The sequence below is a fragment of the Gouania willdenowi genome, chromosome 1 (genome assembly GCF_900634775.1).
Source record: "Gouania willdenowi chromosome 1, fGouWil2.1, whole genome shotgun sequence".
Classification (NCBI taxonomy): domain Eukaryota; kingdom Metazoa; phylum Chordata; class Actinopteri; order Blenniiformes; family Gobiesocidae; genus Gouania; species Gouania willdenowi.
The window spans coordinates 15705351-15730905 of record NC_041044.1 but is presented as its reverse complement, the minus strand read 5'-3'; the positions used below and the strand labels follow the sequence as shown (position 1 = coordinate 15730905).

The following is a 25555-nucleotide window of genomic DNA, read 5'->3' as shown; positions in this document are numbered from 1 at the left end:
GGGTCAGGAAATATATCTTATGTCACACGTTACAGTTTATATGTCAAAATGAGTAGTAAATAGGGAAGAATATTAGTGATAGGATGAGGAACCCTTGATGGGCGTTCAGTGTTCCCTCCACTCCTCCTGTGTGGGAACTCCTATAAAATGTTGGTCTCTGGACATTAGCTGTAGACATCTGTCACAGGGAAGAGCTTTTCTGTTTGCTTTGTGTTATTGGTGCAAAATTAGCATATTAGCTGTCTGTAATGCACATCACTGTCTCCTGATTCTTGTCTGGATCATGAGGAGATGATCAATGGTGGATGAATCCAGGTTCTTAACTCAGTGGGTTGAGGGTATTTCCCTGGTGAAGAAGAAATTAGGATTAGGAATTAATGGATTTATCAAATAGAATAAATGCACGATAAGAAAGCATTAGTGCACATATTTTAATTGTAGTTTTCTTTATTTTTGCAAAACATTTAAAACTTGTAGACAAAGATTTCTGCAGACGGTATGTTTACAATATTCACTTTCTGCACAAAACTAGAAAAAAAAGTGGCGTTACCTTTTTTGGCATTTTCAAGATTTTGTTAATCATATGATTCACTTCACAATATGTTTAATGTTAATTAATTCCATTTGCCCCTATTGTCAATTGTTTAAAAAATGCTTTCATTATATAATCAACAATTAAAATAATAATTGTCCATTATTTAAAAAAATAATAATGAAAAAATACATTATTGTAAATATTGTCTACATTTTATTTACTGAAGATACTGATTGATTTTTTTTTTTTTTCCTAAAACCTTTATTTGGGTGAATAACAGTGTGTCCCTGAGTCAGGCTGAGTCGGTCCAACATAACGCACTCATTAGTTTGTAAATCAGTTAAAAAGAAAAATAATGCTTATAAAGACGTGAATAAGTAGCAGTGGCTCTGATTTGCCTTTCAATATTAACTACCATGACTATGGAGATGATTCACAACACAACAACATATCACTATCCTCATCCTCAGATGACCTTAGTCACATAAACGCCCTTACTCAGTAATTCGCTTTCTGAGGATAAAAAATAATTGTAATTTAATGTAATTAAAAAAAATATGATTGTAACTAATCGTAATTTAATTGTAATTAAACATGGATAATTAAAAAATGTAATTGTAACTGAAAAATGTAATTGACCCCAACACTGCCATTGAGTTTATAATATGATATAATGGATAAATACATAAGCTCCAATGGGGGAAATTGCTGTAAATTTTGGCTTCCTGTTTTATTTTTAGAACTATTGTAGTTGGAAAGTTAAACTAAATGTTCCAGAAGAATCCAGCTCCTACGAGTGGATCTTAGAATGCAGTAAAAGTGTGTGTGTGTGTTAGTAGCAGTCTACAATGACCTCTTGCATCAGTTGTGTGTTGGGCTGCGTGTGAGCGCCCCCTGCAGACAGGATGTCCTGCAGGAGGGACAGAGGAGAGTTCTGAACGTGGTCACTGCTTTGATTCAGGATCTTCACCCTCTCATCCAAACCTAGATTACTCAGCAGTTCACACACACTCATGCGCTCACACCCGGCACCGCTCACACCATCCCAACCTTTGTTGTAACCCTCTCCTAATTTCAGCTCATCTATACAATTTGAGCTTCTCAGAGTGGCAGCGTTTTCCTCTTCAGCCTTATTCTTTGTTTTTAGTATTTTTATGATTTCTAGAGCCCACCCACTTTTAGGAAGTAGAAATGACACTTTTGCAACCGTTTCCCGATCTGTGCCCAGGTCTGTGTGTGACGGAGGACAAAGGGCCTCTCTGAGGACTATGAGCAGCCGGCAGGCCTTCAGAGCCACAGGTCTGTCACAGTCAACCAGGCCACTCAACAACACTGACACAACTCCCTCCTCCACCAGAGTTTCCAGCAGAGCCGCCGTGTCCTCCTCTCCGTTCTCGGTGTGTGTGTGAGGTGTGTAAACTGGCTGAGGGATCACGGCGTAAGGGTGCACACACTGAGCTCCCAATTCCTTTGTGGAACTTGAATGAGCAGAAAGAGCCTCGTCCAGCAATAGCTTGGCCAGCTCCAGTGTGTGAACTTTGACCTCCCAGTCCAAGTCTGCACTGCCCCGTGAAAGGACGGAGCGCACCGACCGCCTGAGGAGAGAAGAGCGGGAGGCAGACGAGGAGAACCAGGAGATGAAGTACTGCACGACAGCCCGTCTGGGAAAACCCTCCGTATCCTCGGAGAGAACGTCAAGCAGCCTGACGACAAATTCACTCTGTCGGGATAAAAACAATCAATTACATATATTTAAACTGTTAGTTGTGTGGGTCATTTGAAGTCTCAGCTGTGACGGTAAAATTAGGATACCTGATAACCATAAGCTCATGTTTCTGTTAAATTAACGTTTATAATATAAAGCTTTAGAGCTTATAGAGCTTTTTGAGCAGCTCTTTGCTGTCTAGAGTTGCTGGTTTATTAGAAAAAAAGATACAGTATGTGCCACAAATACAGAAGCTTAAACTATTATTATCAACGTCTATTTAGTTTTATTTGATTTTCTGTATTCAAATGTAATTGTCTAACAACCAGTTTTAGTAGTTTACTGGTAGGTTGATTTTGATTAAAGATGAGCGTTGTGTGTGTTACATGTTGAGCTGAAATTAGGAATGACTTTAGTGAGGGTCATTTCCATGTCATTTCAACTAATTTTCAATACATCCCATGCACTTTGGTCTAAATAAATTCTGACATTTTTATCAATTGTTCCTTAATTATTCAATTGAAAAACTACATTTTTTAGTTAAAAATTTTTTTTTTTTTTTAAAAATCGACCCTCACTAAATGTCCATATCTTAAAAAGTATTCATCCGATCGAACTAAAAATGTTACGGAATAAAAATGCGCACACATGCACGAGCACACGCACACACAATTACAACTCATAAATGGAAATATATGTATATATTTTTTGTTTGTTCATAGGGACCAATAAAAGCTCCTGTTTCAAAACATTGGAATTTCCTGTCAATTATTTAATGACTCAGGCTTTACAGGATAAATAATACTTGTTGAAATTGAAAAGTAAAACGTATATGACGTATTGGGCACACATGCATAAAAAACTCAAAATAAGTATTCGGTGGTGCTTTTCATCCAACAATCTGTATTCTATGTGTGAACGTGTAATCAAAGTCCAGCCTACCCGTTCCTGAGTGAGTGCTGCCCCCTGCTGCCAGCCTGGTGCCTGTGTCTGAGCCAGTGCAGAGATGGCACTGGCTCTCACATAACTCTCTGGATCCAACAGCGCCTCCTCAAGGACGGGTGTGATAGAGCTGGAGCCGCCCGGCAGAACCTCACACGCACTCTGGGCTTCTGTGTCTGTTGTGTGGTGGACTTTCACTGCAGCAAGTCGTCCAAGAAACTCCACCGTGGAGTCCCTGACCTCCCAGCGCACGTCGCACACACGCTTCCTCACGACCCCGAGGAGATCTGAGAGGGACAGGAATAAGACGACATGGGCATGAGCTCATCACACACGGGCAGTCGTGCTTAGAATGACTGATTGGGACCTTGTTTGAGCTGGTCTGGTATTGAGGAGGGATCTCTGCAGACACTTATCCACCTCACTAGGACCTGGTAGGACTTATGGAATACCTACAAATAGATAAAAAAAAAGACGAGAACCAACAATCTTAGAAGGCAGAAGATTTAAAATAATGTATTTCTGTATTTTATTCTGTAAAATCTACTAAAATGCACACACATCTTTCTTCTTCTGCCGATTATTACCGTTTCACATTAAAGCCTTTTTAGTATTGTGGGTAAAACTTTTTTTTTCAGGTTCTTCAGTAACTCTCCCTGCAGTAGACTACAGAGCAGACATAGGCAACTGGCGGCCCTCCGTCTAATTCTGTGTGGCCCCCCAAAACAAATCCACCAAAAATTGTAAATCAAGAAATTGAAAGTAATATGAAGCCCAACATAATACACAAATGAATGCCAAAAACACACAAAACAGCGGCAAAATACACAGAATGTGAACAAAAATATACAAAGCAACAACAAAAACACAAAAAAGATTCCAAAAATACACGAAAAAGGACATCAGACACACAAAACAACCACCTGAACTCACAGAACAACAACAATTACACAAAATGACAAAAAAAAATACCCAATACAACAAAAATACTGAAAAAATTAAAAAAGGCACAGATTAAACAAAATGCAAATACAACACACAAGAAACAACAAAAAATACATATGACTCATAAAATACACAAAATGACAGATAAATACACAAAAGGACTAAAAACTCAGGAAAGAAAGCACAAAAATACAAGCGACAAAAAACCCTTTGTTCTTTCCTGTGTTGATGCTCAGATCGGTCATTATTCTTAATCCTGGCATGAATGTTGATAATGTGGCCCTCGTGTCAGACAATCACATTTTTGTGGCCCTGCTGTGATAACAGTTGCCCATCCCTACTATAGAGCTTTAATGAGATCAACCACATGGCCACATTAACCAGGGAACTCGTAGGACACACAGGACATGAAAAACAAGGACAAAGTGAGTGTAATCGGTGTCCTGTGGAGTATAGACAACTGATCTAGAACACACATCTAGAATAGTTCTATAAAACTGATATTATGTAGATCAGAAGGGAAAAAGCTTGTGATAAAAACAATTGTGAAAGATGCCACTTATTTCCATTGTTTTAAAGTTAGAAAAGGGCAGCACGTCCATATTAAATGTTATTTTATATAAACAAATTTAAAAAATAAATAAATTATAGATTAAGGAAAACAACAAAAACTTTAATTGGCAGATTCACAAAGATCAGAAATAAAGAGTGGTAAACCAAGTGTGTCCCTAAATCTTTTAGTGACACTGTTTCTTCACCTGCTGTGGGGAATTCACTAACATTATGCCACTAATAGGTGCGTGTATAGACGAGGTCGAGACCGCCCAAATTAAATGAACATTTTGCTCATTTAACGTGGAGAGGTTAAAATGACGTTTAAAGAAGTTGAATTGCAGGCAGACATTCAATAATGTAGAAAACTAAATAAACAAATAAAAACTTTATTCCCCCCCTAATTTAATGTGTGTGCTGCGTCAGGACTGTAACTTTGCTCTGATCAGTCCATGGAAATCATCATACAGCAGGTCTGAGCTCCTAAACGGCACCACGCGCAGTCATATGTGAACATTGTTCCATCGCTGCATAAATTGTAGGGATGTCCCGATACAACTCTTTCACTTCCGATACGATGCCGACATTACAGCCTTGAGTATTGGCCGATATCGATATCAATCCAATACGATATCAGCACAAATCGTACATACTTTTATTACTTATTTTGTAGTGTGGAATGTTAGAAAAGGCTTGATCAAGTGATGTCAGCAACAGTAGGTATGAGGAAAACTGACCCTTTTATTATTAACCAATTGATTACATACATTTTAACCTTCAACATAATATCTACAGTATTCTATAATTGAATAAATATAACATAAAATATATCGGAGATTTTTGATGCAGTTCGATAAAATCCGATATTCGTTTTCTGGCTGATACCAGACCGATTTTCGATATCAATATCAAATCAGGACACCCCTAATAAATTGTGCAGCTGATCAGCTGTTTCTGGGCTGCCATCAACGTAAAACGAGAGTTTAACGGTCAAAACATGGAGATGAAGACACAGGCGCTCATACAGTGACCCTCTGCACCACAGCGGACACACAGCGGACACTCCCTAGACGTCTGCTGTTTCTAAGTAAGTAAGTAGTTTATTTATAAAGTGCTTTTTGCTGATAAAATCACAAAGAATACACAATAGAATAATAAAACAAGAGTGCATAGATATCATAAGAACAGCAACATTAAAGGACGAATAAAAATTAAAATCCATTTAACTAAAAGCTTTTCTGTAAAATGTAGTCTTCAGCAGTTTTTTTTAAAAAGTGTCCACACAGCTGAGCTCCCTGAGAGACTGGTGCAGGTTATTCCAGAGTCTGGGAGCTACAGCCTGGAACACCAGGTCTCCTCTGGTCTTAAATTTAGTTTTTGGGGTCTTTAGGAGACCCTGACCTGAAGACCGAAGGCATCGCCCTGATGAGTAGGGGCACAACAAGTCCGCGATATATTTAGGGGCCTGACCATGTAATGCTCGGAAAGTGAGAACTAATATTTTATATTCTATGCGAAACTTAACTGGAAGCCAGTGCAGAGTAGCAAGAATGGGGGTAATATGGGATGTTCTAGAAGCACCAGTTAAAAGTCTGGCAGCAGTGTTCTGAACGATCTGGAGTCTGTTTAGGGTCGACTTATTAAAACATGTAAAAACAGAATTACAGTAGTCAATACGAGATGATATAAATGCGTGTATGACCAGTTCCAGATTTGATTTTGATAAAAGATGCCTCACTTTAGAGATATTTCTCAGGTGGTAGAAACTGTTTTTAGTCAATTGACGACAGTGTCCCTCCAAAGACATGGACTGATCAAAAACAACCCCAAGGTTTCTGAGGCTGGTTTTAACAGATGAGTCCAGATCACCAAGGGAGTTTTTAATCAGAGGGATGTTTTTATCAGGAGCAATGATCAGAGATTCTGTTTTGTTTGAATTGTCTGGAGATAATTTGATGACAACCAGTTTTTGATACAGGATATACAATCTAAGAACTCTGATGAAAAGTGAAACTCAGAGTCATTAAAGGAGCAGTACAACTGGATATCGTCAGCATAAAAATAATAAGACACATATTTAAAACCATGGATCAACCGACCAAGAGGCATCAGATACAGTAAAAACAAAACAGGCCCCAGAACAGAGCCCTGGGCTACTCCACATGACAGGTTGGACATATTAGACATTTTCTCTCCCTCACACACACTTTACTCTGCATTATCTCATTCAATGGCTGCTAATATTGTTTCATTTGAATTATTTTCTTATACTAGAAAGGTTAACTGGAGCCTTTGTGACGCGCTGAACACACGCAGACCTGATTCCCTGGGGTTTGTACCCCCTATTAGCACGTGGAGTGACGTTTGCACACGTTTTAATACCCAGAAACCTTTAGTGAATCCACCCCTAAATGTTTAGTTTCCTGATAAATATGAATACACTTTGCCTTCTTGTACTTGTACATCACACATCAAATCCGGCCCTTTAGAGCAGTGGTTCCCAAACCGCGGTACGTGTACCCCTAGGGATCCTTGAACACCTCTCAGGGGGTATGCAGAAACGTGTCAGTTTATTTTTCAACATTAGAGGTTTTGTTTTTTTTACATGCATACAGACTTTTTTTCCCCATCCATCAATAATTACTTGTGGCATAACTCTTTAAAAAAACACCAAAAGGTGAAGTTCAAATTCTAAAATGAACAAAACACCAGAAATAAATGGGGCGAAAAAAAGGCCTAAATTCACGGGAAAGAGTTTAGACGAGCCTGCAGACACAAATAAATAATGTTTAACATGAACTAAGAGGTACTTGTGAAATGTCTAACCGGAAAGACAATTCAGGTTAAAATTGCTGATATTAAACACCACACAAGCACATTTATTGTTATTATGTACCACTTTAGGCTTCTTCTCCTCTAAGGGACAGCACGTGTGAGTGACAAGTGGTAGATCTGTGGTAGAACTCACTCAGCAATCCATCCAACTGTGTTTTTCATGCTGTGCTAAGAAGTAGAGGAAGGAACAACTCCTAAAACAGGTATTTTGATAGAAAATTATAGCTTGAGAAGCCACGCCTCCAGGAAGCTCTCTGCCGTGATTGACATGTAAACAGACACGCCCACGAAGGTGAGCATGTCAGCGTCTTTCGTGCAGTGCTATGTATGTATTTTCTACAGTCTATGTATGTACCGGCGAACGCCCCGCCTCCACGCTCTGACATGTTCATAAAGTGGCATAAGCTGCTATAGTCAGTGTCCCGCCTACACGCCCACTCATGAATATGCATAAGTAGATTGAAAATCAGCCTGTTTGTCTAGAGTTGATCAGAAAGTGACTTTTCAGAGGCTAAAACTCTGGAAAACAGGCGAGTTTAGGAAAATAAACCTCAAATATTATGTTTTTGGGGTTCTTAGAACAAATGGAGATGGGTGAAACATAGCATGACATGGGACCTTTAAATCACGATATATCGCCCAGCCCTAGTTTGAATGCAAGAAACTTACGGTCGGGTCTGAATCCGGATCATCCAGATATTTCAACAGAAGTGTGAAGACTTTAATAACCTCAGCTTTTGCTCCTAAAAACACACAAAGACCAAAATAACAATATTACCATCATTTACCTAACTTATTTAGTTATTAAAGTGGATTAAGCGTGACTTTACATTAAATGATGGTTTAGTATTTTTATTTATTGACCAAATTTATAATAAACTGGGTTAAAACGCTGCAGAGGAAATCCTTCATATAGATTTTTACCTGGGCTGCTGGAGACACTCATCAAAGCCTCCAAAGCACATTTTTTAACTTTGCTGCTGCCGATCACATTCCTGACTGCTCCACTACAACCAGAGGACACAGACAAAGTGTCTCCACTGCAGAGCCTTAGCATCAGCAGAATTGAGGAGATAATCACATCCAGGGAACACGGGAGGAAGCTGGGATCCTGAGAGAGAAAGAGAATCACAACAGTTTACATGTTTCTCCACATCAGAGCGTGTGTGATTTCCCTGTGCTGGTCTCTGCTGCTCCTCACCAGGACAGTGATCAGTGGGCTGTTTGTCAGACAGGTGCAGATGATGGAGATGCAGGAGGATTTATTTTGCAGCTGCGCCGCCATTGAACACAGATCCTCATCTTACACACAAGGATAAGAACACAAAAGACTGGAGTTTCATTTCATTCTCTGTCTGGAACGTTAACATTTAGTGTTGGAACTATTTTACTAATAAATCATAAAACCATATCACAGTAATGACTGACTAGATTATCACCTACCAGTATCTCTTTCTGCCTGACAGAATAAATACTAGATTCCAGTAGGGCTGGGCAAAAAAAAAAAAATCGATTTAATCGATTTATCAAATTTGTAGATAAAAACGATTTTTATTTTGGAAATTCCACTTTTTAAAAAAACGTTTTTTTTTTCCCACCACAGTTTTTTCGGACTATTTCGCGTCCCGTCCTTGTGGGTTACCTTAGCTTGATGTGATCCAGCCCCCTCTTTGTTTACATGTGTTTACCCAATGAGTAGGCTATATGTGTGCCACAGACATGTTTAATGTTTTATTCGCACTATGCTGAGATGCTAAGGGAAAAGTTTATTTATTTTTTTAATTGTAATGTTATGCGTTATAAAATATGTTGATATCTGATTTCTTAATCAGAAAATTTAAGCTACTGTAAAGTTGCTGTTGCACTTTTGCTTAAACCTGGGTTAAAGCTTGAAATAGTTGAATGACAGAGCCTCATTTACTTTTTATTTTGGGATTGTTTTATGCATTTTAACTCTTGAGGACAATCACAGAAATAAAGTTGCACTTCTGACAATATATCTGATGTCTGCAGTCATTTTTAAGTGCATTGAAGAAAAAAAAAATCTGAATTCTTTTTTTTTTTTTTTTGGCAAAATCACCCAGCCCTAGATTCCAGTTTGATGAGTAATAAATACTGCTTTACTAAACTACAGTGAAACACAAAACAGCTAGTCAAACAGCTTGTGGTTATGTGTAAACTGAATTTCAGAGACAATCTCTTAAAACAACAAACAAAACATTTTTATTTCAATTGGCTCTCCTATCTGCATGCTTATATCTTATGAAATAAAAGCCTTTTTAATAATCTGATGCTAGTATTTTACACCACAAATTGTGTGGTGCATTGACTATACTTGGAATACTGCTTTATATTTAGTATTTATTTAATATCATTTAATTGAGATTTGAGCTGGGAGGAGCTCCCGTCAACTCCCACGAGTCTGTGCCTTGTAAAGCAAATATAGAATGAATGAATTAAAACATTTTTATATGGTTGTCCATTCGATGCACAGTACGTTGACAATTACCACATTCACCAAATATATCTCAACCAAAAAGGGATTGGGCTGAAGCAACTTGCTTATATGAGCCCACCCAGACATTATAAATGAACAATTTTAACTATTTAAACAACAATTCTCAATTAGATTTCATACATTCATAATTTCCAATTCAAAATACATTTTCTTTAATAACTTATTTTCCTGATTTTTTTTTGTTTTGTTTTTTTTTTTAACTTTTATGACAACAGTGTATATGAGTTAATCATTTTAAATTATTTTTAAATAGATCGTGTGTTAATTGATTTGAGTTGCTCATTAAGAATGAATGAAAGAGCAAGGGTCATGAAAATGCTTTATTATTGTTATCATTATTATTACTATTAGGGGTGTGAAAAAAATTTGATTTCACGATATATCACAATTTTTTTTAAATATATTTAATCAATATTTTTGTGTATTTGTGCGATATTTCAGTGGTGGTTACAATGCCGTCATTATGTTGTCATGGTTACTTTGAGACTTCTACACAGTAGTTTCAGTGAAAAGAAACTTGTTGCACTTTATTTTGTGATAACAGTGTGTAATACTGTATTTTCTTTATTTCAGTGAAAATATGCAAAAACACTAATAATAAATAATAAATAGGATGTTTTGAAGCAAATAGTTTTGACTCAATTTGTCCTCTGAATGATCAATATCTTCTGATGAACATATACAGCAACTTGATTTTTCATCTCCACGTTTAATTTTGATATTAACTGGGCAGAATATCGCGATAATATCGTATCGTGACCCAAGTATCGTGATATGTAACGTATTGCAACATCCTTGCCAATACTCACCCCTAATTACTAATATTATTATTATTAGTATTATATTCCTTTACCAGCTTATCCTGTGCGAGGATTTGTATCAGCTGACATTAGACCTAAAGCACAACATAACACACAGAGACACAAGCATACACACATTCAACATTACAGACAATTTATGACCTATAAAATGAACCTAAAACACATGTTTTTACACAGTGACAAAGCAGTGATAGCTGAGTAAATACACGTTTTCTTTGATTCTAATCTGCTCCATAATGTAGAAAGTCATATAATAAATGTGCCTTTGGTTGCTTTGTAGAGGTGTGTGTGTGTGTGTGTGTGTTACCTGCTGGGTCCATATCTAGGAACAGTTGTCCTGTAACAATGTGAAGGGGAAGTAGGATCGCTCGCGCACACTGAGCCGTGTGGACATCGTCACTGTGGGAAAACATCAAAGGCATCAACCACATTCATCTTCATCATATATCCTTTATCTATTTTTTTTAATCTGTTTAGCTCATTAGTTTTGAACGTGTGTGGTCCAGTGTGTGTTGGTGCAGTAAAGTGGTTCTTACTGTAAGCCTCGGCGTAGAAAAGCTGCTGCAGCGTGTAAAAGGTCCGTAGGTTTCTTCGTGCTCAGCAGCGATGAAACAAGACGGTGAATCCGTACATCAGAGCTGCTGCTGCTACAGCAAAGAAATACTTTATAATCCAACAAATGTATTATTAAAAGACTTATCAAATGATATAAAATACACATTTTATATAGCTACACAGGTTAATCCAGTACGTATTAACCTGAGAAGGTAAATACTTCCTGTATTAAGCGGTATTATAGGGCTAATATACTCCCAAATTAGTGATAATTGCCTGTAGATAGGTTATCACAAATTCAGCTTTAAAGCTGCTAGAGACAAAAAAATACAGAGTTTAGGCCTCAGACCACGTGTCAAACTCAAGGCCCAGGGGCCAAATCTGGCCCTTTAAGCTCCGAATTTGGCCCGCAGAAAAAGGTAAAATGACAGTGAAAAAATGCCTCGTATAAATCACCAACTAATTCAGTTGTAGAAATCTCAGTACCTTTAAATACACAAATTCAATGAAACTGCACATTTCTTCCTAGGTTTCCCAGTTTTCCCATGCCTATATCACATGAAGGGAGTCATTTTTTTTTCATCTCAGATTGTTAAATTCTCTCAAATTTCCAAAATCCTACAATTTTCCTCAAATCATTCCCTAAAATTTCCCCAAATTAAATCAAATTTGATCAAAAAAGCAAAAAAATTGAATAACCTGATGGGACTGATATCTGTCACTTATTGCTTGGATAATGTGGAAGCCTTGCATACTTTAAATACTATTATGAATGATAAAATTTCTGATTTTTCCCAAATAAAATCTGCAGCCCATACTTGGGTTTAAACTGGTCCGTATTTGGCCCCTGTCATAGATCAATAAATCAAAGATTATTATAATTATACATCTCCACCAAGTTGATCACCTATGAAACCCACTCCACACTTTCAAACTGTCTTTCTGATATTAAAACATGGCTCCAAGAAAACTTCCTAATCTTAAACAGTAACAAATCAGACATACTTCTCATTGGTCCAAACTCCCTCACCCAAACAGCCTCAGACTTTCACCTCACCATTGATAACTCTACCCTGTGTCCCGCCTCTCATTGCCGTAACCTTGGTTTCATTGTTGATAACCTTTCCTTCCACCACCACATCAAGCAAATCATGAAAACCGCTTTTTTTCACCACAAAATCATTTCTCGTCTCCGTCCTTCACTATCCTTCCCCGCCGCTGAAACTCTAATTCACGCCATTATCACATCCCACCTTGACTACTGCAATAGCATCTTTTTTGGTACAACCTCCACACTCCTAAATAAACTCCAATACATCCAAAACGCAGCTGCCCGCCTCCTCACCAACACCCGCTCCCATGACCACATCATCCCTGTCCTTCAAAAGCTCCCCGTTCCTCATAGCATCGAATTCAAACCCCTCCTTCTCACCTATAAAGCCCTTAATAATCAGGCCCCCTCCTACCTCACAGACCTGCTCCACCCCTACACTCCCTCCCGCAGCCTCCGCTCCTCTGATGCAAACCTCCTCACTGTCCCCAGGACCTAGCACAGAACCTGGGGGGACAGAGCTTTCTCTGTAGCTGCCCCCACCCTATGGAATTCCTTACCAAGCCACATCCGCAACTGCACTGACCTCCAATCCTTCAAATCACTTCTCAAAACTCACCTGTTTCACTCAGCCTTCAATGTTTAAACCACCCACCCACTCACTTCTTTTCTCTGTCATATTCTCTTCTATCAATGCTCTTGTTGTTTTTAATGCTGTAAAGTGTCTGGAAAAGCACTTTTAAATAAAATGTATTATTATTATTATAAAGATAATTTGCTCAAAAAAAATTTCACTCAGTTTTGTTTTGATCTTTACTGTAAACACTCAATTTATTGACATTGTCAAAAAGCTAAGTACAAGTAAAAGTACAAGTAAGTCATACATAAAATACTCAAGTACAAGTAAAAAGTAGCTCAATTTAAAAGTACTCAAAGTAAAAGTTAATAGTTACTTTCACCCTCCATGATTATTTTTGGTAATAAATCTTGCCACGGTTCCCATGCGTCCAGTAAACATCTCATGTATAAACTTAAAAAGGAAGAAACCAAATCTTGCACAATTGGAACTTAGTTCATTTTCCACAAAGGCATCTGTATAAAATAAAAGATTTGTCAAAATGTACAATTATTTTTAAATAAAATAACACCAATGAATTCAATTCAAAATAAGAACATAATCAGGCTCTAAGTATACAGTAGCTATTTGTATGAACTCTAAAACAGTGCCATGCAAAATATGTCATGTGGGTAACAACTTAATAAGTAGAAACCCCAATCTGAACCCAAGAAAGTGGCTGGGCGTTGATCAGAAATGGAACGACTAAGAACATATGAATTATGTTTAATGTGCCTTCATCTGCAGACCCGAGGTCAGTACAGTAACAGTACTTGTAATTAGTTACTTTCACCTCTGGTGAAAACACCAGAAATACGTTGGGAAGTCTTTTTGGCAAAGTTTTTAGGGGCAAATACAATAAATCACAGTAAAACGGGAAGTGGTGGCCGAGTGGTTAAGGACGCTGGGCTTGTAATCGGAGGGTTGCCGGTTCAAGCCTCACCTGGGCCATCACTGTGGGATGTTGAGCAAGTCCCTTAACCCCGAACTGCTCTCCAGGCGCAAAATGGCTGCCCACCGCTCCTCAGGGATGGGTTAAATGCAGAGGACAAATTCCATTAATGTAATAACATTACATGGCCAATTAAAGGCGAAAGCCCCGATTTAATCTTTAATCTGTGTATCCGTCTACAGGACTCCACATACCACAATGCCATGCACGAAACTTTAATGACATAATAAATAAACAGAACATCTACAGTCGAGATCAAAACCAACTTTTGACCTTCTACGCTAAGTCTTTATCTGATGAAAAAAAAGAATGATTGTCTCCAGCAGCTGGAAAGATGTACCTGTGTGCTGCGAGGATGACGTCCATCAGAGGAGGAGTCAGGTCTGTCATCAGCAGCTCCTCCAGGGCGTCTGTGACTGCGTGCAGCAGGGAGTCCCTCAGAGGAGGCCTGAGCCGGGTCAGCAGCAGGACCAGCAGTCTGAGGCTCTGCTGAGCGTGATGAAGCTTTGCATCTCCTCCGCTGACCAAAGAATTCTTTAAATGCTCGGAGATCAACATGACAACTGTGGTGAAACTTTGGTCTGTTTCTGCCTTAAAGGGACAACGTCCATCGTCCGTGGTGGAGGGATTGGTTGATTTATCAGCTGCTTCATTCTTCTCCATGCTGTTATGTGTTAAAGAGGGAGAAGGCTGATAGAAGATCAGGATGTGGGCAAGAATTTGACTGGCAGCTGAGGCAACAAATAGACTGGTGTCTGTCTGGAGTTGAAGGAGTGGCTCAATCAGACCTGAAGCATCAAACATGAGTATAAAGAGAAAAAAAGGAAGAGTGAAAACACTCACCCAGGTTGGAAGCCTCACCTAGGGCTAGGCAATATATCCAGATTTAAAATATATTGAGTTTTCTATTGTGGCAATATAGAAAATGGCAATATTGCTTATGTCACATGTATCAAACTCATGGCCCAGGGACCAAATCCGGCCCTTTGGAGCATCCATTTCGGTCCACTGGACAAAGTAAAACTGACAGAGAAAACATGAATCATTGTGTAAATGAAACTCAACATTCCTGTTGCTTATATCGCATGATTGCAGTCATTTTTATTATTAAACTACTGAAAAAATGAAAATTATTACAAAATCCTTCAATTTTCCTCAAATTAAGACAAAATATTTTCCTTAATTAAATAGAAATTGGTCCCAAAATCAAGGAAATTTAAAGTGAACATCCTGTTGAGACTGATATCTGCCACTTATTGCTTGGATATATTGTCATTTTCTTACATATTTTGTACTTTATGTATATGTAGAAGTGGAAACTAGGGCACAAAAATTTGTTGAAATTACGCATTTTCCAGCATAAAATCTGCGGCCCACTTGAAATCAAATTGCTCCGTATTTGGCCCCAAAGGTGTTTTAGGAGTAGCTGCTTTCACTACTTCTCAGAACAGCATGAAAAGCATGATTAGATGGATTGCTGAGTGTGTCCTAACCAAGACCTTCCCCTAAAAAAAAAACCACAATACAGAACTCACTCACACATATTATATTGCCATTTTGAGAAAAAATATCAAGATATGAGTTTTGGTCCATATTGTCGAGGCTTAGGGTGCTTTCACACATATAGTCCTGTGGTGAATCTGCAACTTTGTTGCATTTTAATTTGGTGAGGTCCGCTTTCACACATGCTCTTTCGCAAGCGCACCAAACTTTCTAAACAACGTCACGTGGGCAAAACGGTTGGTCACCTATTGGACAGAATACTTCTACCTCCAGTAAAGACGAAAACAAAAATTCTGTCAGAAAAATGCATTTTCCGAAGGAAATCCTAAAACAGCGCTGGATGTGTGCGTGTTCATGTGTGCGCGTGATCGTTGCCATGTGCCGCTGCACCGTCACTTTCTATATTTGGTCCTTCTTCCTATATTTTACAAAGAAAATCCTAAAACAAACCCCCAAGAAATGTAATTAATAACAAGTCAAAATAACCCTTAATCACATGATCCCACAACCTGTGCTAATGCGCTACATAAACACAGCTGAAGCTGCTCCGTCTCACACCTGTCAGCGCTCAGAGGCGTCATGTGACCGGTAACTTACCGGTAAGGATGTATCATGTGTGAAGATGTGGGAATGAATGAGAAGGTGAAACATAGAGCAGTCAGGTGTGCAGCCATCGCTGACTATGTGAACAGTTTGAGGAAGAGAGAGAAGTGAAATAAATGAAGGATGAGGGAGTAATACGGAAGGGAGTGAGGAAATGTTTGTGACGTGTTTGTTTGTGTGCTGACAAAGCAGGTCTAAAAATGGATGGATGAATGGATGGATGGACGGATGTGTGCTGTTGAAGTGCTGGGTTGCGAGTGTGTGTGCGTGCCGTGTGCCGCCACTGCCCTGTCACTGATGGAGTTGCTCCGTCAAAATTGCGCTTTAACGCAAAGTCCTATATTTGGTAAAAACCACACCATGCTTCGCTTGAGGTAAACTGAGACCCACATTTTACACAGAACCAAAGTTTGCTTGTTTTCTCTGTACCAGACTTCGAGTGAGCTTTCACATATCGCAAAAAGACCAAACTATCTGAGGAAAAGAAGCATGGTGCGAATCAAAAAGGTATGTGTGAAAGCATCCTGAGCCTCACCATGCTGAAGATGCTCCTCAGACTCATGAGGCCTCCACTTGCATTGTTTACCTGCTTGCACAAAGAAACAGAGAGCCTTTGTGTGTTGCAGCAGGCTCCTCAACCCTTGGATCCAACCGATCCGCACACAGGGATCCTCCCAGTGTCCTGCTTTCTCCCAGTGGCCAGGATTAAAAACCAGGTCAAGAACAGAGCTCTCCTGTATGACAACACAGGGGTTGGTTACACTGGTGTGAAGTGTGTGACGTAATTTCCAGGTAGGGCTGAACAATTAATTGCTTTAATATTATCGCAATATCATAAAATGCGATTTTATAATCGCAAAGGCTGCAATTTTTGTCCCGTCTTGTTAAGTTCATGTGTACATGTTTGATGAAACAAACATGTATGTTGAAGAAATGTTTAAAAAATAAAGCCACCGATTTGTTTACTTTATTGTTGTAATCTGTGCTTTAAAATTTATATTTTTATTTAAAGTTTAAATGAATCTGAAATTGTTTATTATGAAACAGATTCATTTATTGCTTGTGTTCATTGAAAAATACATGACAACAGGCCCTTGATAAAAATAATTGCATATTAAATTGCAATATTGAGGAAAACAAAATCGCAATTAGATTATTTTCCAAAATCGTTCAGCCCTATTTCCAGGTGTTACAAACTTTACCTGAAGGACTATGAAGCCATCCTCAGAGGAAGCTAAAAGGCCGACGAGTTTAAGGGTGAAGGAGAGAATGCAGGGATCTGACGTGGCGCTGTTAACCACGGTGGATGTGAACTCCAGCAGACACGGACAGTCTTTTACTAGAGATACGCCTTAGTCAGGAGAAAAGAGAAACTCATTAACAAATCCTCATAATCATAAAATAATTCCTATTAAAAACTGCAACAAAAAAACCCCTCAGTTGATTCAAGTTTAAGGCTGAAGCTTGAAGTAAAGACTCAACTTTCCTTTTTCTGATTTGTCTATTCTTGTCAGGACTAGGGGTGGGTACGTCACGATACGATACACAATACAAAGCTCACAATAACAATTATCTCACAATATGACGATACTGCAATTATCGATGTATTGGTCTGAAATCAATCTACGATAATCTATGACATAAGAAAAGAAAAAAGATTAAGTGAAAAAATACAATTTTTATTTAATATCTCTGAAAGACAATCAATTGAAAAAGTGTCCTATGAACAGTGACACTATTTTAGTGCAACATTTTTGTAAATAAGTGTCAACAAACCAATGTAAACGAATAAGTATCGAAAAATAGGGTCTTTCTTACAAGTGACACCATTATAGTGCAATATTACAGTAAACAATATATTGGTTCCTTCAACAAACAGTGACAAATTTTCTGTGAAGACTTACCTGCACATTTTAGTGAAAAATCAGAAAAGAAAAAATATTTCTTATTTATAAAAGAGAAAATGTATATTTCATTGTAAAACATGTTTTCACTAAACAATAAAGCCAATTAGGTGAATATGTAAATGGTGTAAAGAAAAATAGGGTCAGTTTTTATTTGAGATGTTTGTTGACAAATACAAATTAAATACCAGAGGGGTATTCCATAAAGCGTGTTATGTTCAAACTCTGAGTATGTTCAGGCTCAAATGAGGGAAACTCTGAGTATCCCATTCCAAAAAGCGAGGTATGTTCTTCTCTGAGTATGTTACCATGGCAGCATTGTCCGTGAACTAAACCTAGTCGCTGGCAGGTTTTATCAAAGAAACCCTGGGTTTCTACCTGGCTCCGCCCACCTGAACACCATTTCTTAACACTTTAATAAACCTTAACACTTTTCTCTGAAACACATTAGTAACATCACACACCACAGACGTGTTCACATCATTAATAATGTTGTGTTGCTTTACTTCTACTTAAGTCACTGAGAGGTTGATCTGTATTAAAACATCTACTGACGTCTGTAGTAAAGTTCTCTGGATAAATACGTGTGAATAATATGGAGGAGATGATCATTTAAATAAATCAACTTTTAAGGCTCGATTGTTGTTTTATATTGTTATACAGTTAAGTCTGTAGATCTTACATCTTCGAAGGTATGATGGAGCAGTGAAGTGTGACACTGCTATTGAAAGCGATGGGTCGTGGGTTCGCGTCCCGCTTCAGTGTTTTTTTATGACATTTTTTAGGACGTTGAGGAGACTCTGGCGACAATATTACATTAAGAATCAATATAAATGATGTGATATGAAGCAGCAGCCACTGTCTTTATATCCAGTGTAACAGGAGGGCTCTCTATGTAGACATCCTATGCTGCTGACACGTCTCCTCAGACACACTTTATTCATATTATTCACCGCTCGTCACATCACTGAAGCAATAAAGTGATGAAGTGACCAAAAAGTGTGACTACGTATGAGTGATTTAAGCCACTATAGTCACTGAAGACTGAACGCACCTTTAGAACAGGCTCATATTCATCAAACAACGGCTTATTTCACCCATCAGGGTGAATAAATCACTATCTTCCGTTTGGTTGTCATGGCAGTTTAAGTATTCTTTGATCCATTGATGATGGCTTTTTATCGCGCGTGCACGTAAGTAACCCAAGGTTTACATACTCAGGGTTGATTGACCCACTTCATACCAGCTTTAATGGAATCCGATACCCAGACTTTCCAATCTCGGGGTATGCTGACCCAGAGTTTATGGATAGACTCAGAGTTTGTTAACCCGCCTTTATGGAATACCCCTCTGGTCAAATAAAATACATTTTTAAAAAAGTAATAACACTGAATCCTGATTGATCCCACTTGATTCATAGCTGAGGAGTTCAGTAAATAAAAGAATAGGAGTGAACTGGAAAGCAGTGCAGACCTTGAGTAGTGACCTACCAGCCGTAGTGAGCTCTGAGAACCAGTCCAGGAGTTTCTCCAGGCTGGTGTCATCAGGCAGAGAGCTCCCAGCGGCGAGCACTGCGCACACACGGGGTAGCAGTGTAAAGCACTCTCCCTCCATGTTCCACCAACCACAGCAGTCACCGTCCACTCTGTAACACCCGACACGGATATTAGCAAACTAATGTCGCCTTGGTAGAGCTTTGAATGCGTTACCCTGCCCTAGATATACATGACTATAGTTCTACATTAACTCGATACCGCGGGTAAATTGTTTGGGTCTCACCACTACGTCACTTCCTCTAGCCCTTCAGCCTGTGTTGCCAGATTCAAGTACATTTTTCCGCACTAAATTCTGTTTGGGTTTGTTGTTGTTGTTGTATTTTATTTTTAGTAATTAAAAAAATATAGCTAACCTAAATGCTTTATTACTTTATTAGAAGCTACCAATAATCAACTTACTGTATTCTTCCATCACGTTCTTGGGTTTAGACGTGACATTCGAAGCCAAAAGACCAAAAATACATTTAGATTACCATGGGCTATAAATGGAAATGCATATGAAATTATTTAAGAGCATAAATTTTTGTTTTGTTTGTACAATGACTAATGGATATTGCACATATGGAGGTAGAATTGTGTATTTATCAATCAATAAATTAAAAAGAAATCTTTTCAATAATAATAAAAAAAAATCAATTCAATTAAAGAAAAAAGAGTTCAAATGCAATTATTTGGTCGAACCCAAACCCTTGGTTATACAGAGCACAGTGGGTTGTAGGAGGTGCACCACTGGAAATAACAAGGAAGGGAGAATCTTTACTAGATTGAGAACAGGACATACGAGGCTGAATAAAACTTTACATCTCATTGAAAAGCATGATACAGGATTATGTGAGCATTGCAACGACCAAGAGAATGTGGAGCATGTTCTCCTAAGATGTAGTAAATATGCAAGACAAAGACAAATTCTGCTTCAGGAGTTACACCGTCAGGGGATGGAGATTAATGTGGGTCATGTTTTGAATAAAGTTAAAATGAAAAGGGTAATCAAATTCCTTAATGACTCAGAAGTTTTGGGAAGAATATAGTTTTGTGTTTTTTTTAAAAGACATTGTTATAAAGAATAATGATAATTATTATGAGTTAGGAAAAGGATAAAACTTTGGTTCATACTCCGATACAGTAGGTGGCGGAAAAGGCACCTTTCTCTGATGAGTGCCACCCGCCAATAAACCAGTTCAGAAAAGGAGAACCATTCGTGTCTCTGTGAGTCTAACAGTGATTGTTATTAGTATATTATCCAGTCTACAGACGGAGTCAGGCTACTTTATTATAGCCTTAAAGCTCCACTGGAAAGTAGAAGAACACAACACGGTGTCAGAAGACGGAGTTGCAGACACAGAGAGAGGCTGGAGCACAATGCTAACCGAGTTAGCATCGCCGAGACGCTACAGGATAGAAAAGTAAAGAGATTAGAATAAGGGGAGGAAATAAAACAGTTCAACTCATTACTGTCGCTCACCGACAACTGGTGTAGCTGGGAACAATGCTTTCTGCGGTATTTAGCGGCCTTAGGGGAGAAGATGAACAAGTAAAGATTGACATTTTACTCCACACCATCGGCGAGGATTTACTGGAAGTGTTCAACACACTGACGGTTAGAGCTGAGGGAGATGAGCTGACAATGGAGGGTGTTCTTCAAGCCTTTAAAGATTACTGCAGTCCACAGAGAAATGTTGTCTTTGAACGACTTCAATATTCCAGATTACAGCTCCATCAGCCGTCAGTCACCGATGGTGTTTTCAGTCAGAGGAAGAATGTGGAGCAGCTGGAGCGTCTCCACGTAAAGGAGGAACCAGAGATGCTCAGTGAAGGTCAGGACGAAAAACAGCTTTGTGTGCAGCAGGAGACAAACAGTGCGGTTTGTCCTGTTAAATGTGAAGATGAAGAGGAGAAACATCAGTCCTCCCAGCTACACTGGAGACAGCTAACAGAAATCAGCATGAAGGAGGAACCTTCAACCTGCAGTTTCAATGAATTAATGTCAAGACAACGTGTGGGAATTAACAGCAAGGGACCAGAAGCAGCCCAGAACCCAGATTTTAGCAGTTTAGTACTACAAGGTCCTGATAGAACAGAAACAGACTCGTTACAGACTGAAGATAGTTATGATGATGATGATGAAGAAGACTGTTGGGAGAAACTTCTGTCAGAGTCTGAAGCTGACTTTGACTCCACCAGGAAAAAGAGAAAGATGTCTGACTCAAGTAAAAAAGCTGAAATGGGATTTAAAGCTTCTAAAACACGGATTAGTCCATTTCATCAGATTTGTTTAAAAACAAAGGTTCAGGTAAAAATATCATCTGAATGTGTGGGTGGTGAGAAAGTGTCACTGAGTGCAGATTCAAAACTGAGAAGCCACACAGGAGAGAAACCATTTAAATGTGATATTTGTAGTAAATGTTTTGTTCGAAAGCAACAACTGCAGTCACACATGAGAATCCACACAGGAGAGAAACCATTTAAATGTGATGTTTGTAGTAAATGTTTTGTTCGAAAGCAACAACTGCAGTCACACATGAGAATCCACACAGGAGAGAAACCATTTCAATGTGATGTTTGTAGTAAATGTTTTATTCGAAAGCAACAACTGCAGTTTCACATGAGAATCCACACAGGAGAGAAACCTTTTAAATGTTATGTTTGTAGTAAATGTTTTATCCAAAAGTTTAATCTCAATAAACACATGAGAATCCACACAGGAGATAAACCATTTAAATGTGATGTTTGTAGTAAATGTTTTATTCAAAAGTGTGATCTTAAGAAACACATGAGAATCCATACAGGGGAAAAAAACATTTAAATGTTATGTTTGTAGTAAAGGTTTTGCTCGTAAGGCCTGTCTGCAGTCTCATGTGAGAATGCACAGAGAAACCATTTAAATGTGATGTGAGAAAAAAAATGTTTTGAACAAAAGTCTGAACTGAAGGTCCACAAGAGACCATACAATTAAGAATTTGGCAAAAGTTTTAAAATTGGGAAGTTTGTTTTTACACTTAATTTATTATGTGTTATTGTTTACTTTCTAAGTACTACTTGTTTTACTTTTGATCATTAAAGCGTCATATGTTACATTAAAAAAAAAAGTTTGGTGTTTATTAAATAATATACACTTAAGTTTTTTTTTTTTTTTTTTTACAGATTGCATTATTAACTATTAACATTAACTAGTAGAGATCTTGGGATCTATTTGAAGGCAGCGAGCAAACTTGACATTGGTCTACGCTAGTGCCCAGGCTGTTTCTAGGTACATTAGCCTCACTCTGGCTTTCTAAAACCTGGCAGCAGAAAAATAAATTCAGCAACAGGACAACAGATTTGAAAACCTGGAAAAGGAAGTTGTCAAGAAGCAAAAGACCAGAAAGCAGGAGCAGGAATGGCTGAGAAGTAGGGATGGGCCATATGGACTAAAAAAAATATCCCGATAATTTCTGGTATTTATCACGATAAACAAAAACCACAATAAATAAATAAAAAACTATAAATAAATAAAACAATTCCCAACTTAAAGTGTAAATCAGTGCATGCGGATCACTCTATTAGTGTTATTGTACGAAATTAATTTATTTCCTCAATTAAAATGAAATTATTTTCTAAAAAAAAAAAGCACAAATAACTCCATCAGTGTTTTTACTGTTGCTAAATCTTGTTTCATTCATCTTATGAGTTGCATAAAGTTATGGTTAATAAATAACTCAAGCTGATGATTTAATCATTCCGTATATTTAGGTGTAATAATCGCAATAGTTACATTAGTCTGATGGGACAAGCTTTGTCTGTGAACACGTGAAATATAATTAAAAAACAAGTTTGTATGGGTGAATAGTGACATTAGTATTTATGCTTACATTTATTTCACACGTGTGACATGTTTAGCTTTTATCCTTTCATACAAGTGTTAAATCTGACCATAAATAAATCGGTGGCTCTTTGTGGCTTTATGACAGTAAGATGTGTTTTTATTACTTGGTCTATTCCATATATGGAGTGGTTAGCGTTAGCTCTTAGCCCAGTCTGTGAGATAATCGTTGCTACGGGTTCACCTCTAACCCCGTGTTTGTGGATCTGACGGAGGAACTTGGATTGGTTCACGTTGTTGGATGGTTATCTGGTCTTTACCAAGTAGAGGTCATGATGTATCGCGGCTCGGCAGCTTCAGGTAGCCGTGACGAGCACCGCCGTCTGTGGGTGTGAGAGAGCTCTATATAACACTGACTCTCCATCACCAGTACCATTATAGTCTACAACAGCAGTCGGTAAAAATGTATGACCAATATTGTCCTAAATTTGAATGTCTTTTTTTTTTTTTTTTATAAAGAAAATCCCTAAATGCCCAGATCAGATTAAAACATATACAAAACAGTAAGACTTTAAAATCACATGGGAAAAAAACACACACACACACAAACCTAAATTAAATTTAAAAAACACTATATCAACAACAAACACACACAAGCAAAATGGCATAATATGCAAAATGACCTAAAGATTTTACAAAACAACAACAAAAGACTCCAAAAACATAAAATGACAAGGAAAACACACAAAATAGCTAAAAAAAAAAAACCAAAACATAAAATAAATTATTTAAAAACACACACACACACACTACTGAAACAGAAAGGTGAAGGGTTAACGGAGACATTTTTACACACAAAGAACCTGCTGCTTTATTCTTTGTGTTGTTTGCATCCACATATTTATCTGAAGAGTTAAGTGTGAGTATGTGTGCTAAACCATAAGGAGACATTGATCTTGCCTTTTCAGCGAAAACATGCCAAATATTGTCCACTATCATCCCGCTTTGTGAATGCTACTTCAGTAAACCAGTGAGCACTGTTAGCATCATATGATATAAGGTAGCATAGGAGCTGATACTGACTGCAGCAATAGACATGGTGTATGTCATGCTGGAGGAAACAAGTGCTGCAAAAATACTATTCTATCTAGCAACTGACAGCAACACAGACTGTTTGTTTATTGCTGTTTTATTCATTTTTGTTCTATTTCATAGCATTCATTTCAATGTCTCATTATGGGATATACGCCTCCGTGCACCTATCAGAAGCACTTTCTCATTACGCCAAACCTGATTGGCTGATGAAATGTCTTCATCTGCCACAGGTAGTCGAGCAGGCGGAGAATACAGTGGCATTCAAAAACCTCTTCTAGCTCAGGAAGCTTCTCATCGCAGTGGCTTAACCGTTCACAGGTGGACCCTCTTTGGATTCCGTCGAAGGATGCCACTGCTGTATCCTTTGTTGGAAGGAAGCTGGGTTTTCTAGAAACTACGCTTTTCGAAGCCCCCCACGGCGGTTGAAGAAGGCCGGATGCTGACTTCCCTGTCTCCGGCTTGGCTCACCAACGCTCGACGCCCCACACGGCTGTCGAAGGAGGCCGAACGCTGACACCCCTGTCTTGGCTCTGCTCACCACCACTCAAAGCCTCCGCGGCTGTCGAGTGACACACCTGATGCAACGCCCCAGTTGTTGACTCAGCATCGATGCCATCCTCGCTGTCCCTATGCGGTCACCTGGCTGGTTGTTGGCCTCCAACAGCTAACTGCTAACGGCTACTTGCTAGTGCTAGTTAGTTTGTCCTGTCTGCTGCAAAACAGCACAGAACGAAAAGAAGGCTCCACAAAATGGAGAAGTCGGAGGCTCAGGCAGAAGAGGGACCCCTCCCCCCTTTCGTCAGCGCCGAACCTGTGGCCGAGAGCGTAGCGATGAGCACCCCGGCTAGACCCAGATGGGGCTCCCAGTCTGACATTGCCTTTGTCTCTCTGCTCGGAGAAGACATCCTCGAATTAGATTGTGGAGACCACGATGATGTAGTGTCCAACTCAACATTTAGAAAGAATTATTAAACAGCCAGTTTTCAAAGAGCCTAAAATAAATAAGTGATCCTTCTGCATCACAGCCTCATATTGTATTAAGTAAAGTCTGTAATCCTGCTTTATCCT

The 25555-nt window shown here is 38.6% G+C and overlaps 1 protein-coding gene across 3 annotated transcripts; it reads right to left on the bottom strand.

Annotated features, from left to right (window-relative positions):
• Positions 1-548: 548 nt before the first annotated feature.
• brat1 (BRCA1-associated ATM activator 1) lies at positions 549-19813 on the bottom strand. Of its 3 annotated transcripts, none has more exons than XM_028459019.1 (12): positions 19528-19813; positions 17336-17484; positions 16669-16867; positions 14368-14815; positions 11390-11500; positions 11161-11252; positions 8716-8816; positions 8439-8625; positions 8184-8257; positions 3550-3634; positions 3183-3469; positions 549-2255 (listed from the first exon to the last, which is right to left on the bottom strand). In XM_028459019.1, exons 1-12 carry the CDS (start codon positions 19649-19651, stop codon positions 1368-1370), a joined length of 2745 nt encoding a protein of 914 aa, XP_028314820.1. In that variant the 5' UTR covers positions 19652-19813; the 3' UTR covers positions 549-1367. The 3 variants fall into 3 exon arrangements, with proteins under 3 accessions (XP_028314820.1, XP_028314827.1, XP_028314835.1); XM_028459026.1 differs by having other exon boundaries at positions 11390-11497; XM_028459034.1 differs by having other exon boundaries at positions 16720-16867.
• Positions 19814-25555: the final 5742 nt, after the last annotated feature.